This window comes from Bemisia tabaci, chromosome 8 (assembly GCF_918797505.1).
Source record: "Bemisia tabaci chromosome 8, PGI_BMITA_v3".
In the NCBI taxonomy this organism is placed as follows: domain Eukaryota; kingdom Metazoa; phylum Arthropoda; class Insecta; order Hemiptera; family Aleyrodidae; genus Bemisia; species Bemisia tabaci.
The window spans coordinates 23,946,916-23,962,178 of NC_092800.1; the positions used below are offsets into that span (position 1 = coordinate 23,946,916).

Here is a 15,263-nt window from a genome sequence, read left to right on the forward strand (position 1 = left end):
CAAGAATGTTTCGAACTGAAAACTTTCAAGACTCATATGAAATAATAAAATATTTTTAGGTACGGGTAAAAATAAAATATCCTCCAACTTCTAATCAATCTTTGATCAACACTTTGAATCCATATGTTCTTATTAATTGTGACATCTGATTGTCAAGAGGGCCTCAAGAATTATGCTATTAGAAATGGAAGTCCCTTTTCTCATCATTTTTTTTAGGATTTTTGAATCATCTTTGGGATCAGTGTATTATCTGATAACATCGATAATTTTTTTAAACAATAAAATTTCGTGAAAACTTCCAATTGGACGTATTTCTATCAAACAGACCTATGCGGAGGCGAGAAATATGGGGTGTGCTCGTCGAAGCTCCATAAGAAGCAATGTAAAAGTGGGCGTGGTTCCTTTTGTAGAATTGGAAAAGCGGTATTTTACATTCTATCAAAGAGACCTATGTGCCAACTGAATGCGGAACTCATGAGCCGCGGGCATGGCAAGAGAGCCTTGCGGACAGGGCTCATGAGTTTATGCGGAGGCCGGCGGACGGCGGCGACCGCGGAGACCGGCCTCGTTGCCGCTGACGTCACCGGCGCTTTATTATTCTCATTCACTCTTACCGCCAGAGAACTAACGAGCACACCCCATATTTCTCACTTGCACATAGGTCTCTTTGGTAGAAATACGTCCAATTAACCAATGAAAACAATAAAATAAAAGCCGTTGATGAAAACTTGTTTTTTACTTTGAAGTTTGTATTTGCAGACGTTTTTCTATCAGGTTATCCCAACATTTTATCAAGTTTACACCACTAATTCCACTATTAACAGAATTATTGAAGGGTGATTGACATCAAATTATAATGGGAAAAACAATGCTGTCACAATAGGGAAGAGCTTGTATAGACCTCAAATTTTCGAGATTAAGTTTCAAAATTCGTCTACTCCAATTTAGGTGAAATCTTTGATCCCGCTAAAATAGCTAAATTCGCCTTAGTTGTAAAAAAAACGAAACCTACAAGAAAGTTGTAAGTGAGCAAAAATTGGTGTTGCTTCTGACAGAACAACAGCAAGGGGTATCATTTTGCCAGAGTCAATGAAGGCTGTACTGTTAAGTAAAATGGCGCTCTTTTCTGCCAATTTCTAGCTTTAAAATTTGTTTGCTGTGTTTCCAAAACGTGACCATATAAGTATGCAGAAGATAGCTCTTACGCCTGTCTTGCATAATGACAGCCTACATGAAAATGAAGAAACCCTTTTTATTTGTTTGAAAATAAAATTTGATGATCTTCAACTATCCCCAAGAATTTTGAGTCTTCCAAATAATTGGTGGCGATGATGGTTAATCTACAAGTTGCGATAATCTAAAAAGATTTTGTTACATACGTAATGGACTCATCGTTGATCATGGTTTAATAGGTGAGCTTTGTCTGATGGGAGGAAATTATAAGAATTAAGAAAATTAATAAGACAAAATAGACCGGACTGACTCTTCAAACTGATTGCGTTTTATTATCATACCTGTTATTTCCAGATTTTTATGGATACACATATAAAAAAACTTGAGAGAAAATGATGAGACTTGAAAAATTAAGCCGTTAACAATAAACGTTTGGTTTGAGCGCAGGGGCTAGACACATAAAATAACAAAAAAGAATGTACAGGTCCAACACAGAAATTACAATAAAAACAGGGTCTACTGATATTTGTAGAAACAGCGGTTTAACTTTTCGAGGGCTTCTATCATTGGTAAAATTCGACCTAGGATAAAATCATAAAAATCATGCTTCAAGGTAAAAGGGTGCAACTATAGAGAAGCATTAAACTCACAACACAAACTTATATCTCTAACAGATCACTCAGAGACAGCGAAGCTCAGAAGACTGCTTGGAAGTAAACATTAGATGAAAGTTCAATTGATACAGAAGAAAGCTGTTCATTATGTTCGGATAGACTTGTATTCACGGACTCTCAAGTTCAGAGATTCTGACTGACGACTTCGGGACTCAGGATTTTTTTGCTTTTCAGAAATAGCCTTTTACTGAGAGATACTCAATTGGACATATTTTTGCCAAACGGAACTATGAGCATTACGACATGAGCCCTGTTATGCATATGTTGTTATGGGTCTCAGGGCTTATGTCTTAATGCACATAGTTCCGTTCAGTAGAAATGCATCCAATTGAGAACATAACACTGGACAGGACAAGAATTAAGGCATTGCACAACATGTTCCCTCATCAAACATTTAAAACACAATGAAAATTCTGACTATTTCTATAATCAACTTGAAAGTAAAATATTAGAGTTTATTTTTTCATTGAAATTAGACACTTCAAACTTTTTGCTCACAGAAAATTCAAAATCAGCAATTCAAATCGTATTTATAATATGAAAAATAACAAGGGTTAGATTCCATGACAATCTCTACTTTCTATGGGTACAGCACACGTTAAGTTTTCAAGAACCATTGAATACACTGGGAGAATCATTTCATTATAAGGGACACTGAAATGAGTTCAGTGCTCAATTTGATTCAAGGGCGCTTTCAACAGACTTGAAGTATCTCACTTATGAGATGAAATTGAAAATATAAAAGTGTAAATCGTTGAAATTTTCCTGAGAAAATATGTATTTCAATGCTTGGAGTTTTACCTTGTCTCTAATGGTTCGTTATATTATATGAATTGGGAAAACGGTTGTTGATTTTAGAAGCAAGGAGCCTGTAATCCTACTTGCAGTGGGAAAAAAAGTTGCGTAGGTTGGAGATTGATTTTAAGGGTCGCAATCATAGTTGTGCCTTGAGCAGCTCCCTCCAGTGGGAGGCTCCATGGACGTAATTCTGTCGAACGGAATTATGTGCATTAAGACATGAGCCCTGTCATGCATATATTCTTTTGGGTCTCAGGGCCCTTGTCTTAATACACATAGTTCCGTTCGGCAGAAATATGTCCCCATATGGTTTATATTGTGATTAAGGGAGAATCTAGGAGATCCTTAACATATCTTCGTTGGAAAGACACTTTTTGGGAACCTCGGGTAAAATTCAGCAGTAGAACTTTGAAAATTAGTCCTTACGAGGAACTGCAATGATTCACCATTACAAAAATTATAAAATAGGAAAGAAAATGTACTGAGAGATTTGTATATTTTAAGGTAGGTTCCCATGTACCTTAATGTTTCTCAAAATCAGGTCATTTTTTCTTCCGCATTTTGTACTTTTTTGCATCGGCAAATCATTACAGTCACTTTCAAGAATCCATTTTTAAAGTTACACTGCAGAGTTTTACTCGAAGTAGGCAAAAATTGTCCTTTGTATGATGCTGTTTTGAGGGCTCCCTGAAACCTGTCTAAATCACAATGTAAACCATACAGCGGGTCGATTATTGATATTGATAGACAAAGCTATAGACAAAGAAGACAAAAGGGATTTGGAGGGATTATATTGGTGGAAGCTGGTGGTTCCAAGGGACAAAGGAGATAGGTAATAGACTAACTAATGGATACCCTCTGCGAGACCCAACAATTAGTCCATCATTTTCTCCCTTAGTCTATAAGAGCCACCCGTTTCAACCAATAGGATCGTTCTTTATTCTTTATGTCTTCTTTGTCTATCACTTTGCCTATCAATTTCAATAATCAACCAATGATGAAGAGAGGAGCTATTTAAGAAACGAATATGGATACCAAGGCGTGAGACTAAGTTTACGTCCCTTCATGGTTGATACGGAAAGTCTAAGTTTACAGAGAAAGAACTTGCTCTTCGTCTGAGGCAGGTCACTCAGTAATGAAGATTAGACGAGAGGAAGATGAGCTACGCAGGAAGCAGAATTACACTTAATAAAACTATACAAAAATAAAATTAGAACATAAAATAAATAAAATTAGAATAGGTAACAAATTATAAACGGGATACCACAGCCACAATGGAATATATCTGAAACAGAGGAAAATATTACTTTAAGGAGGCAGAGCTAATTGACAGGGAATACTGATAAATACTGTTGAAAATAGGTAGAAGTTTAGAGGGAAAATTCACTGAAGTCCGAGAGAGAATGCTCTGCGGTCCAGGATTTTGTTTTTAAAAAGTCATAACTTGGTCGATTTTCATCCAAATAAAATGATCTTTTGCGCAATCGCTTTCTTTTGACTTTATTTTTCGAATGAGCCCAAGGTCAGCTCAATCCATCAATTAGTTTTCGAGTTACAGCACCAGTTTGGGTCATTCTGGGACAGTCATTGTATAAATATTTATAAAAAAAGTCTCTCTTACAACGCACTCTGACGTTCTACGACACCCAAACGCCAAATATGCCTATCCTCCCAGAGGTTATTGGGCAACTGACACCGCAATATCTCTTCGTCAGTTATCTTCAATGACTTAAAAATTTAGAGGAAATGAATACTGAACGACTGAAATGTCCAACAAATAGTAGAAGTATGCGCGAAGATAAAAGCGGTTAGACGAACCAGTCAAACGGACAAAAGTTGGTTCATTAAATGATCAGCCCAAAGTGACGTCATTATTTTCTTTTTTATTTCATTTGTCTTCATTTCGCTCTAGAGTGAGAAAAATGACATCATCTTTGGTCTGATCATTCAATCAACCAACTTGTTTTTGGAGGTAAGTACCGGTTCTACGATTTTGAGAAGAAAAAGATCAAGATTTAAATATTACGAGTCTCGCACCTCCTTAAAAGTTTGAACTGGTGTTGCAGGACTAGAATCAAGTTTTCAAGGCCAATATTTTTTTGCTTTGGTAATGTTCACTGTTAAACACCTTTGGTTTAAAACCACAATTTACCTCATTTTTATTCAAAACTGCCACTTACCTACTTTATTCAACAGAGGCTTCAACTGACATCTGTGTAGTGCGTAGGAATTACCGATGACTACGAGAAATGATGCATTGACGAGGAGGGCTGAGAGTCTAGAGGAGTAGGCCTCTGGGTTGGATCTTCGTCTGGTTCAACGAGCTGACTGAGGTTCGGGAGAGGACCATCAGAATGGAACTGCCGGAAGGAGGATTTCGGTGAAATCAAACGTGGAATAAGATCTTCATCGAGAGAAAGTTTCTTGTTGCGCTGTTTGTTTAGTTCCTCTGCCATGTCCAGTCGGTTGTGAACCTCCAGCGTGTGCTCTTGTTGCTTCAGGTTAATAGCCTTTAGGGCGTTGTATTTATCCTCAACAGCCTACAAGATAATGAAAATATGAGAGGTAAAATGTGAGGGGAAAAAATTCAATTCAAAGCTTGACTTTAACTATTCTTGAGATTTTAGTAGTAACATTTTAAAGTTCGAGTCTGTAATAGTTTTTAATTTACAATTACAGGGTGGCCAGTGTTATTATTAATTAAAGTTAAAACTTGTGTGAATATTTTATTTCATCCTATGTATAAAATTATTTTTTTGGATAGATGACTTCCCTACATTGTGTAAGCTTTACTATGGCATCTTACCGAATTTAATTTAATCTAAAAATACTAAGATTAACATACATTCTTACAGGGAAAATATGAAAATGACTTCTTACTTGTAATTGACTATGATACTGCTCCTTAATCCTCTCTATCAGTTCTTTTTGTTCCTGAATAATGGTATCTTTTTTGGAGAGAATATTTTCTAACTCGGTGATTCTTGATTTTGAGGCCTCGATTGTACTTCCTTGGGTGTCCACAACTTGTTTTAAATCTGAAAAAAGGGATGAAAAATCAGTTTGACAAAGGGTTTTATACATGCTTAAATTTAAGCTCTTCCTCAGTGTGTTATACTAACTTTACTGGAAGAACAAAATGTGGCTTTTACAAATAAGCCAATGATTTTGCAGTGTTACTTCAGGAGGGTTATATGCATAGATACGCCTGAATTTGTTCAGACAAAATGTACTTCTATAACAGACACAAAATAATTTGATATGTTTCTGATGCCAATTGAAGCACTTACTGGCTACTTGATGGTGAAATGCCTCCTGAGCAAACTTGGCGTGATTTGCTTCATTCCGAATATTTGCTAGTTGTTGTGCCGAATCTCTGTAGTTTGTCGCTATTTCGCCAGCGATCATCATTTCTTTTTGCAGACTTTCCAGTTCTTTTTTCAGTTCCTTGCCGGCACTCGCAGCAATTAAGGCGGTTTGAAGCTCATTTTTTGCATCTAATAATCGTGCTTTCACACTGAGTAATTCCTAAAAATGTACCGGAAAAAAAAATTAGATTATTCTGCAAGGAGTTTTAATTGAGCTGAATTTTGAATGGAGCTATTTGCTGAAAACTAAAGGACTAGGTAGATATAGGTTGGTTAAAAATTATCGGTCAAAATTTGCAACCACTTGCTTTATTGCACATGCAGGGTGGCAAGTCAGGTCCTGTTCTAAAATTCCCTGACTTCTTTCTGTCTTTACGATAAAATTCCCTCATTTTTTGTAGGCATGAAAACGTGACTGCAACAAGAATATTGTGAATATATTCGGTGCTGAAATGCATGGGTGGAAGTAGGAAATTTTGGTGGTGGGGGGGGGGGTAGGGGCAGAAGGGCACCTTGTCAAGAAAGATATACGGGACACTTAATGAACACCACTCAAGCTTCGAGTCTTTTATAAATATGAATAATGGTTTAAAAAACACTTTGCCAATCAAAAGAAAAAAGTTGAGGGTAGATGAAAGGAACATACCTTATTTTCTGCGGCAGTCTTTTCTCTCTTTTGTATTAAATCTTGTTCTAAATTATTACAACGAGAAGTTAAATCATTGTTCGATTGTTGTAATTTATCCACCTGTAAATGAAAGAATCATATAAGAGACGGTTAGTCATGAGAGCTAAAACTAGTCAATATAAAAAAAGGCTCAAGGTAATATGGTCATGACTAGGTCAGCTGATTTTAGCAACACTACAATGAGTTCAAAGGTGATGCAAATTCCCTTTAGAAAATTTCTATATTATCACTGCTTGGCTGATTGGCTGCTTTTACACAGCAAAAATTTTACTGATTTCCTCCTTCTGCAACTTCTTGAAAATCAACCTATTACACTTAGAACTCATGAAAAAACCGCAGCTGAGATAAAAAATTAACACTTCAAAAAAATGAGATTTAAGATTTAAATTTAAATACTAGATTCTTACCTGTTCTTGCCAATATGAGACAGATGATTGAAGACGACTTTTTTGGACTTCATGATCTTCTCGGTTAGTATCTAGTTTCTTTTTTATATTCTCCACTTCTTTTTCTAACAGAGCAACATGATCTCGCTGAGAGGATGTGAAAAAAAAAAAGAGAAAGAAATAAGGAGTTAAATAGGAGATACACATACATCGTCATTTGAGAGGGTAGATTTAAAGCTGAGACTTTCAATGTATTTTTCTTTTCCGAAACTTAGTCTTCTAAGTTCAGGATATTGTACTAAGTCATAGCATTTTGGAAACTGTCGTCTCACCATACGATGAAAATGAGCAGTTTCAATTTGAGGAGGCTGCGTTGGGAATTTTGCCTCAATTCATGATCTTCAAGGAAGCTTTTTGACACTTCCTACCACTTTAATTCTGTTTCCGAGAGAGAGAAAGTAGACTGAGTAATCGAATCCCTGAATCAATAACTAATGACCTAATGTCTAGGTGATATAAATTCAAAGTCTACAATTAAACTTTTAATATATACAAGTTTTTTAAACAATGAGAGGAATTTCCATGTATTGTCTGAATGCTTAAAATTTCCAGGACTATGAAGATAGTTAAATGTAAGAAATTGTCAGTTTTTTTTTTTTTTTTTTTTTTTTGTGATGAGGGGAAAAATTTGCTACAGTGCCCCCATCATGAGGGTCGCCAAGACGCCCCTCATAAAAGGGGCCCACCAAATACCGGGACGGCAACGACCATCAGCTGGTGAAGAGCCGCCGAAGCGACCCCTAACCGACCCGACCGCTGTGAGATGGGAAAACCCGGTTATGTGGGGGTAGAGCACGCCGCTGTAAATTGTCAGTTCATGCTGAAATTTTTGCACTGAAAGAATAGAAGAAGAGAGGAAGTGTTTTTCAAAAATAAAGTGGGATAAAGAGTGTCAGAGTTTGCGACTGTGCGTAGTGACAGTGAACCAAATAAATAAATAATCAATACCAGTGCAGAGTTGTGTTCCTCTAAAGCTCGGTTGTTTCTTAACTTGCCGAGGAGCCTCCTGTTGCGTTCTGCATGAACTTCTCTCCGATGCCGCTCGAACTGAAGTTGAAGAGTTGTTAAAAATAAGTTCTCTCGGCAAGTTTTAAGATCCTGATTATTGTAGTCCAAACCTAGGAGACAGATTTCATTCACAAAATGAAAATAGAAAGAAAACAGACTTCACACTCACAGCCCCAAAAGCTGAAATCATGAGATAGATATCACTATACATATATGGCACATAGAGGGCTTGAAAATATCGAAACTTAAGTTCCGATGAGTTAAGTTATGATTCATAAAAGCTATGTCCCAAAACGCAAGGGGCAAACAAATTCAGAAAATGTTTTTTTTACTCATGATGACCTATTATTGGCAAAAGAACCCTGCAACACTATAGTGGGGACGGTAAATTTTGTTACATTTTGATAAAACTTTAATTGTTTAATATAAAGTAATTCAAAGCTCTATGTAAAAATATGATGTAAGTCGCATGTCTAAGAGTGGAGATTTTTGCAACTAAAAATGCGCGATTCCACATGTCACTTAGTGGCGTGGCATGCTTTGCGATCTATCGATATTTCTCCATTTGAAGCTGTGGTCACTAATCGATTATTAAGGTGTTCGCTGCGAACACCCTGTTTATCGATACTTTTCCATGGGTTTAAATGACCAATCAATCGATATATCGCACAGCACCCCATGCCACTGATGTCACTGCACCATGGGAGAATTACGAGTTCTCTCGACCTAACTATTTGGTTCTCATGTGTGGTTTTATCAGATGCCCGTGGGCTAGATTGATGAACATATGCTACCTTCTCCTTCTCCACGTTACTCGATTCTGTTTTAGCAACTCCACGGTTCAGGCATTTTCAGATTTGACCGCTTTGTCAGACAAAGCCTTATCATATTTAGTATCTTCAAGGTTGCCACAAAATTTAGAAAATGGAATTCCCTGCTATTTCCCTAACACATTTGAGTAAAATTCCCTGACAGTTGAGGGTATGCCAGATGGTTCAAGAGAAATAATTTGAAATGGCGTTTGAAACATCAAACCCATTTCAGAAAGCAAATTAAAGTGAATTAACAATTTTTCCATGACACTTTCATCATTTTCCCTTACATTTCCAAGTTTTCACTGACTTCTTAAAATTCAACTGACTGTTATCTTTAAATTAAAGTCAAACCGCTTTTTTCCGTCAGTTTTTTCTCCTATCCGCCGTGCCCATTTTCAGCTCTCCTCGCCTTGTTGTAATATTCGCTTGAGAGAAAACAATGAGTGGTCAAAGAAACACAGAAGGAGGAGGCTTCGCCGGCCATTGCTGGTAAGATGAACTCAAAAACAATTACCTGAGAGGTTGTTGTGCTTGGGGTCATGACACTGTAGGACAGCTTTGATGTAATTGTTTTGTATCACATTTATGGAGAACTTGGGCTCTTTGTTCAATGCAGTATCACTTGCACGGAATCCTGTAAAAGAGAAAAAAAAAATATGAGGCAAATGTTGTCCAAAAATGACTGTCCACTAACTTTTTTTTAGACCTACAGAGCATGTCAAATTTCGGATTGTAAAAGGCTCGTGAGCAACTCATCAGCTCATTATAATTCTCCAGAGTTCCAGATATAAATGTCAAATTTTTTCATATTTTAGCCAATTCTTTGGCGTACATAAGAATTTTTAATTCCAAAGGCGTTTTTGATATTTATATATTTGTTTAATGAAAGCTTCTCTGATATACTGACAATTTGAAGATTTAAGAGGTCAATAATGACAGCTCAGGTACAATATCATGAAACATAAAACGGTTTCGAAGCAGTAGAAGAAAAGATTTCCAGTGTTTGGAATAGATTCCCTGAAAATTTTCAGTCCCTGGTGAATCCCGGTTTCCCCGGTTTATTCTGGTCTTGGACACCATGTTTCTGTAGGATTTGGACTTGGTATTTTTTTACAATGGAATCTTATTTTCTTCTGATTGAAAAAAGTAGGGCTGTGCAAGTACTTGAATTTTGAGAAGAACCGAAACGAGTATCAAGTACTCGACTCAGCTCGAAAGTTAGGTTAGGTTCAAGCGACAAACTTGGCTCGAATGCCAATAACGAGTTTTTTCGAGTATTTTGGGCTGGAAACGCTAAAAGAGTCCAACTCCTAAATATTTTAATCATTTCATTATTATTTTTTGTGTTACCATTATTTTTTATTAAAAAATTACGTGTTAAAACTCAAAATTACTCGAACTCAATTCAAAACAATGAAAATATACTCAAACTTGGCTCGAAGCCAAAGAACCAGGCTCGCACAGCCCTAAAAAAAAGAATGGAGATTTTGAGAGGAGAACACAGAGATGGGATGATGAAAGATGATTACCCAAACTGGGCTCCAGTGCCAAAATATTATCTTGAGCTCTGATTGGCGATGGAGGCGGCGGATCAAAAGCCATGGGAAAGGCATTGACAAATAAGTGTTCATAAGGCATCTGCTGGTCCAGCATCTGATCGGTCTGAGTTTCCATTTCTCGCATGGATTTTTTCACTGTTCCACACTGAAAAAAACGATGAAGGTTACTAAAAAATAAATTCAAAGTTTAGATGTGACATTTTTATGAATCCATGTGTTTTCTTGTACCCATCAAATCTGACAACGCACTAAGTTTCTGAAAGAGAATCAATAGATGTAGGAAGGAAGAGAAGGAAGAGAAGGTGCAGTCTCTTTGAAAATCCAGCCCTTCCGCACCAGATAAAACTGTGAGTGAGTGTGAAATGTTTGAGAGGAGGGTCTCGTTATTCCACTGCCATGTAGTGGCATGTTAGTGGCATTAGGGTAAATTTAAAAATTTTTCCTTAACATTTACTTGAGCCTGTGTCACACTATCAAAATACTCCATCGAAATGTCAAGGTCAAGTGCTATGATTGGTTCAAGTCATCAAATAAGCCAAACACAACACCTGATCTTGATATTTTGATAGCTAGCTTTGATAGTGTGACACAGGCTTTAGTCTTACAGGGATGCCTGGTCGATATTCCGACTATGGTGATTGTTATTTACTTTGGAATACGATTTCTTCTGCTGGAAGAATTTTGTCTCATTTCTATAATTTATTTTCTATTTATTGTTTCAGAATCTTTGTTACTTTTATGTTTAGTAAATTTCAAATTAAGTGTTAGTAGTTATCTAGAATGAGAAATTGACGAGCTAAGAGTCTTAGATTTAAGGAATTATGTATCTTTAATCTACTTTTTCGAAATGTGTGTTCAAACTAAATGCTTGGCCCTCTACACTTCCAATTCAAGACAGATTTGGGGTTTTGGTCGAATAACTTTATTGTGTCCCGCATTTTTGGAAAAACAAAAGAAGATTCCTAATAATTTCATTATTTCGGTGACCAAAATGCAAAAAATTTCTTGATCAAGCAACTTTCAGAGAAGAACAAAAAATCATGATATTTCTGAAAACATTCTAATTTTTCTGAACACAAGAGTGAAAACTTGAAGATTCAATATAAAAATTCCATGATCGACGAAGATTTCTGCCAGTTCCATGCCGCAAAAATTTCCTAGCAATTCCCGATTTTTCCACGTTGGTAGACCCCACATGATCAATAATCATGATCAAACACCACAGAAACAACATTATTAATAGATTCTCGGCAAAATTTGAGAAGAGAACAAGCCTCAGGAAATCATGTTGCTTGAATACTTACCCTGTCATCTGGTCTATTGTCAGTTGTGATATTTTGCCAGGTAGGTAAGTTCTGGACTTCAAAACTGAGATAAATAATTCAAATAGTAACTGCGTAGAGACGCAAAAATGAACACACCTCTTTCTTTTTCCAGTCCGATTTTTCTTTATATTTTCCAGACTTTGAAGATACGTCAGCATCGCCAAAACTAGGTTTCTCCAAAACTGGCCAGGACTTGACTTTTCTCATCCTGTTTGAGGGAGAAAATGCAACCCCATCCTGAGGACTGGTACTGGAACTGACACCTGAAACAGAAAAAGTAGGAATAACAAGAGCTGTATACAAAACATTTCATGCTGAATGTTGGGTTTTTGACCATTTTTTCTTTCTTCAAGAATAGTAAGCTGTAAACCTCTTGGTTGAATCTAGGGAGTTTTTCAAACAAATTTGATTTTTTGGCTTGCCATTTTAGGTCTCTCTTATTTGCTTTGATACTCTTTTGACGAGTTAATTTAGGTTTCATTGAGGGATTTTTTTCCACCAGTAAAAACGAAAAACACTCAAGAGCTGAACTACTTCAGGGACATAATGTCTTCACCTTCAAATTCCCTGAATTTGTTTGCTTATCCCCAACTCGTAAATTTTCTAATTACCTGACTTTCTCAGACCCTCAAACAAAATTTCTACCTCTTTTTGTTCAGGAAAAAAAAAACGCTGACTTTCGCTAAACTTAGACAAAATTTCCTTGTTCATAGAAAAAGGCATTCGGAGGCTGGTTGAAAGATGACAAGCCTCCTAAAGACTGTAAAGGGTAAAAAGTTGGTCCATCAGCGATATGTTTCAATGATTCTTAGAAGTGTCAGAAACTCCCTGACTTTTCCAACGAATCCTCTGCCTTTCTCAGATCATCCCAGTTTTCTAGACTGCCGGCAACCCTGTATTTGCAAAAGTAAAGTTTTTGCCTTTTTTTTAGGTCTGAAAAGTGAGCAGAGTTTGCACAATAAGTATCAATATTTCAAAACAATTAGAACTTACCGAGAGAGCTTAATTGAGGAGGATAGGCATTGCTCTGACTGTAATACCGTATTCTTTGAAGTTGCCTTTGAAAATCCATTAGAGATCGGCTACTAGGCATATGCAATCCTCCTGAGGAACATGGTGAGCTTGCGCAGTCCTCAAGATCATCTATTGGTTCTGTATGTCCTGGGTGGTGCACATAATCTATCAATACACTATCGCATTCTTTTCGATTGATCTGGAATGTAAAGAGACATTTGCAGGAAATTTTTACGATACAGTGGTTCCTGATAACAATCTAAAATCTTGAATTAAAGAGGTTCTCAAAGAACAAAGAGAACCTGAGAATGAGGTAATGACGAGAAATTTCGATAATTTTTAGTCAAAAGTTTGAAGCTTAAAAATTATGTGAATACTCATGACATAAAGAAACTTTAAACTAAAAAATTCTGGCAAAAAAAGAAAAAAATTCTAAGGCTCATTTCTTCATTAAGTACACTTTATGACTACATGGTTCCACTCCAAATTTCTGATAATTCAACTTTATCAATTATGTCACGTAATTCCTTCATCTGCAATACAAATGAATTACTTGATAGAGATATTAATCAAAGAAATCGATGTAAGTAAGAGATACAGCAAAGTAAACAGATACTCTAAAGGTAATATCGCACAAAAGTGACGATTGGCACAACAAATAAGTCTGAAAACTACTCCTTTGTGTGGAATCTGTGTAGTTTATAAGGCACTCATTCAAATTTCCTGTGTCTGCAGGCAGTTTTTCTTACTGGCCAGCAATCAGGTATGCCCAAGGAGATGCAAGAAAATTGATTTGAAGCTTTTGTTTTTGCAAAAAGAAGGAATACGGAGGAAAACGAACACTAAAAAATGGTGGTAATTGTCACAAGAAAAAGTTTGCAAGATCGTTTTTTTGTTAAGTTTAGGTTTTATCAAGTCTTTTTTAGGGGAAAACTGGTTACCGGCAGCTATAAAACACTGCTTGCAAGCGTTGGAAAAGTGAAAAAACGTGATAAAAAGTACACAAAGTGCACATTAGAGCGTGAATTTTGAATTCTAGACTTTCTTTATATGCTCGCCATGATTTTCAAATGAGTCTACCTGAAGTCTACTTTGGTTGTATCTGCAACATATCCACTATTGATTAAAAGGAGTTTTGATCTGAATGTATTATTCTTTTCAGACAATCAATGTAAAAAATTTTTTGGAAGAAAAGTATTGCTGAATCTAAGATTTGTCTACATTCTGAAGAGCTTGTTTTTAACTTTCCCCTTAAATAGATTATTTAAAAACGTGTATAAACTTTGGTGATGACATACACTGGAGGAATGAGCTTGAGCCAAAAAAGTGGACTCGACTTCATGATCTTCTTGCGTTTTCACCGTTAGTGGCGAATCTGGAGGCTCCCAGGTCGAAGAAATTACTCGCAAAGGACTTTGAGGAGGCACTAGATTGTTGGATCCTAAGTTAAAACCCTGTTTTTGTAAGTCATCGGTTTCAGCAATAGCCTGCAAATAAAAAAACAAAACAAAATGAGTTTAAACAATAATAACATTAAGTGAAGAGCTTCTGAAGCAGAAGGTTACGTCCTTGGCTAAATGTGCATTACTAGACAATGCAAAAAGAAAACTAGTATTTTCTCAAATACAATATTTGATTCATCGAACCCCATTCCCAAAAAGGCTAAACACATTATTTTGAAATTTATCAGAAATATATGTAACACTTTGTAACATTATTTCAAGAATTAATCAATCTAATTGCTTATTTCTTCAAAAAACATACACTTGTTTAAAAATGTTGGTCTACTTAAATGCAATCACCTGGGCCTTAACAAAATGCGAGTACTAAGAAAGTAGTGCAAGTCGTGGTCAATATTTATCCTCTCTTCTCCTGTACACATCTCCGCCCCCCCCCCCCCCAAAAAAAATAATAATCTGAGCGAGCCAAATGATTGAATCAGTTGCCGATTCTAAGTACCGAGTACTTGATTCTAGGTTTTTTTTTCTTCTTGTTACAGGGCCGAGGTTTTCAAACATTGCATTAAAAAATAGAAAAAAAGACACAGGACGACCTGAATATTTTTAATTAATATCTCATGAAAAGTACGCTGGAGCATGAAAATTCAGATGCCGCATGCGAAGAAGCATTCTGATTAGAGTTAGAAAACCAACAAAATTCGGCTGAGGCTCACAATGTACCTACATTTTTAAACATAAAAACAAGGGTATAATGAGTGAGGGTATGGGGGGGAGGGGGTTGGTTATTTCAAAATCCTCCAATGATTGAGGTATTGAAGAGAAAGACACTGTCTCAGCCTCCTCTTCGTGTGCACCGTTCCTGCAGCAATCAATTTTTTTAATCTTTTCTCTATTGAGGACTTTGCAGTGTGCATTTTTCACAAATCTCACTTGTC

General features: G+C 36.4%; 1 protein-coding gene across 6 annotated transcripts in view; it reads right to left on the minus strand.

Moving 5' to 3' along the window:
• Positions 1-1,479: 1,479 nt before the first annotated feature.
• Positions 1,480-15,263, minus strand: part of Tsc1 (tuberous sclerosis 1 protein hamartin) — a 28,566-nt gene continuing 14,782 nt past the window's right edge. For 5 of the 6 annotated variants that reach the window (XM_019044772.2, XM_019044773.2, XM_019044769.2 and 2 more), the window contains 12 exons: positions 14,167-14,355; positions 12,848-13,067; positions 11,951-12,117; positions 10,500-10,674; positions 9,485-9,604; positions 8,096-8,265; positions 7,109-7,234; positions 6,660-6,761; positions 5,936-6,173; positions 5,526-5,683; positions 4,826-5,185; positions 1,480-3,930 (listed from right to left, as the gene is read on the minus strand). In XM_019044772.2, the coding sequence (XP_018900317.2) occupies positions 4,886-5,185; positions 5,526-5,683; positions 5,936-6,173; positions 6,660-6,761; positions 7,109-7,234; positions 8,096-8,265; positions 9,485-9,604; positions 10,500-10,674; positions 11,951-12,117; positions 12,848-13,067; positions 14,167-14,355 (1,965 nt within the window). In that variant the 3' untranslated portion in view covers positions 1,480-3,930; positions 4,826-4,885. The remainder of the gene's footprint in view (positions 3,931-4,825; positions 5,186-5,525; positions 5,684-5,935; positions 6,174-6,659; positions 6,762-7,108; positions 7,235-8,095; positions 8,266-9,484; positions 9,605-10,499; positions 10,675-11,950; positions 12,118-12,847; positions 13,068-14,166; positions 14,356-15,263) is intronic. The other variant, XM_019044771.2, reaches the window with a different exon arrangement.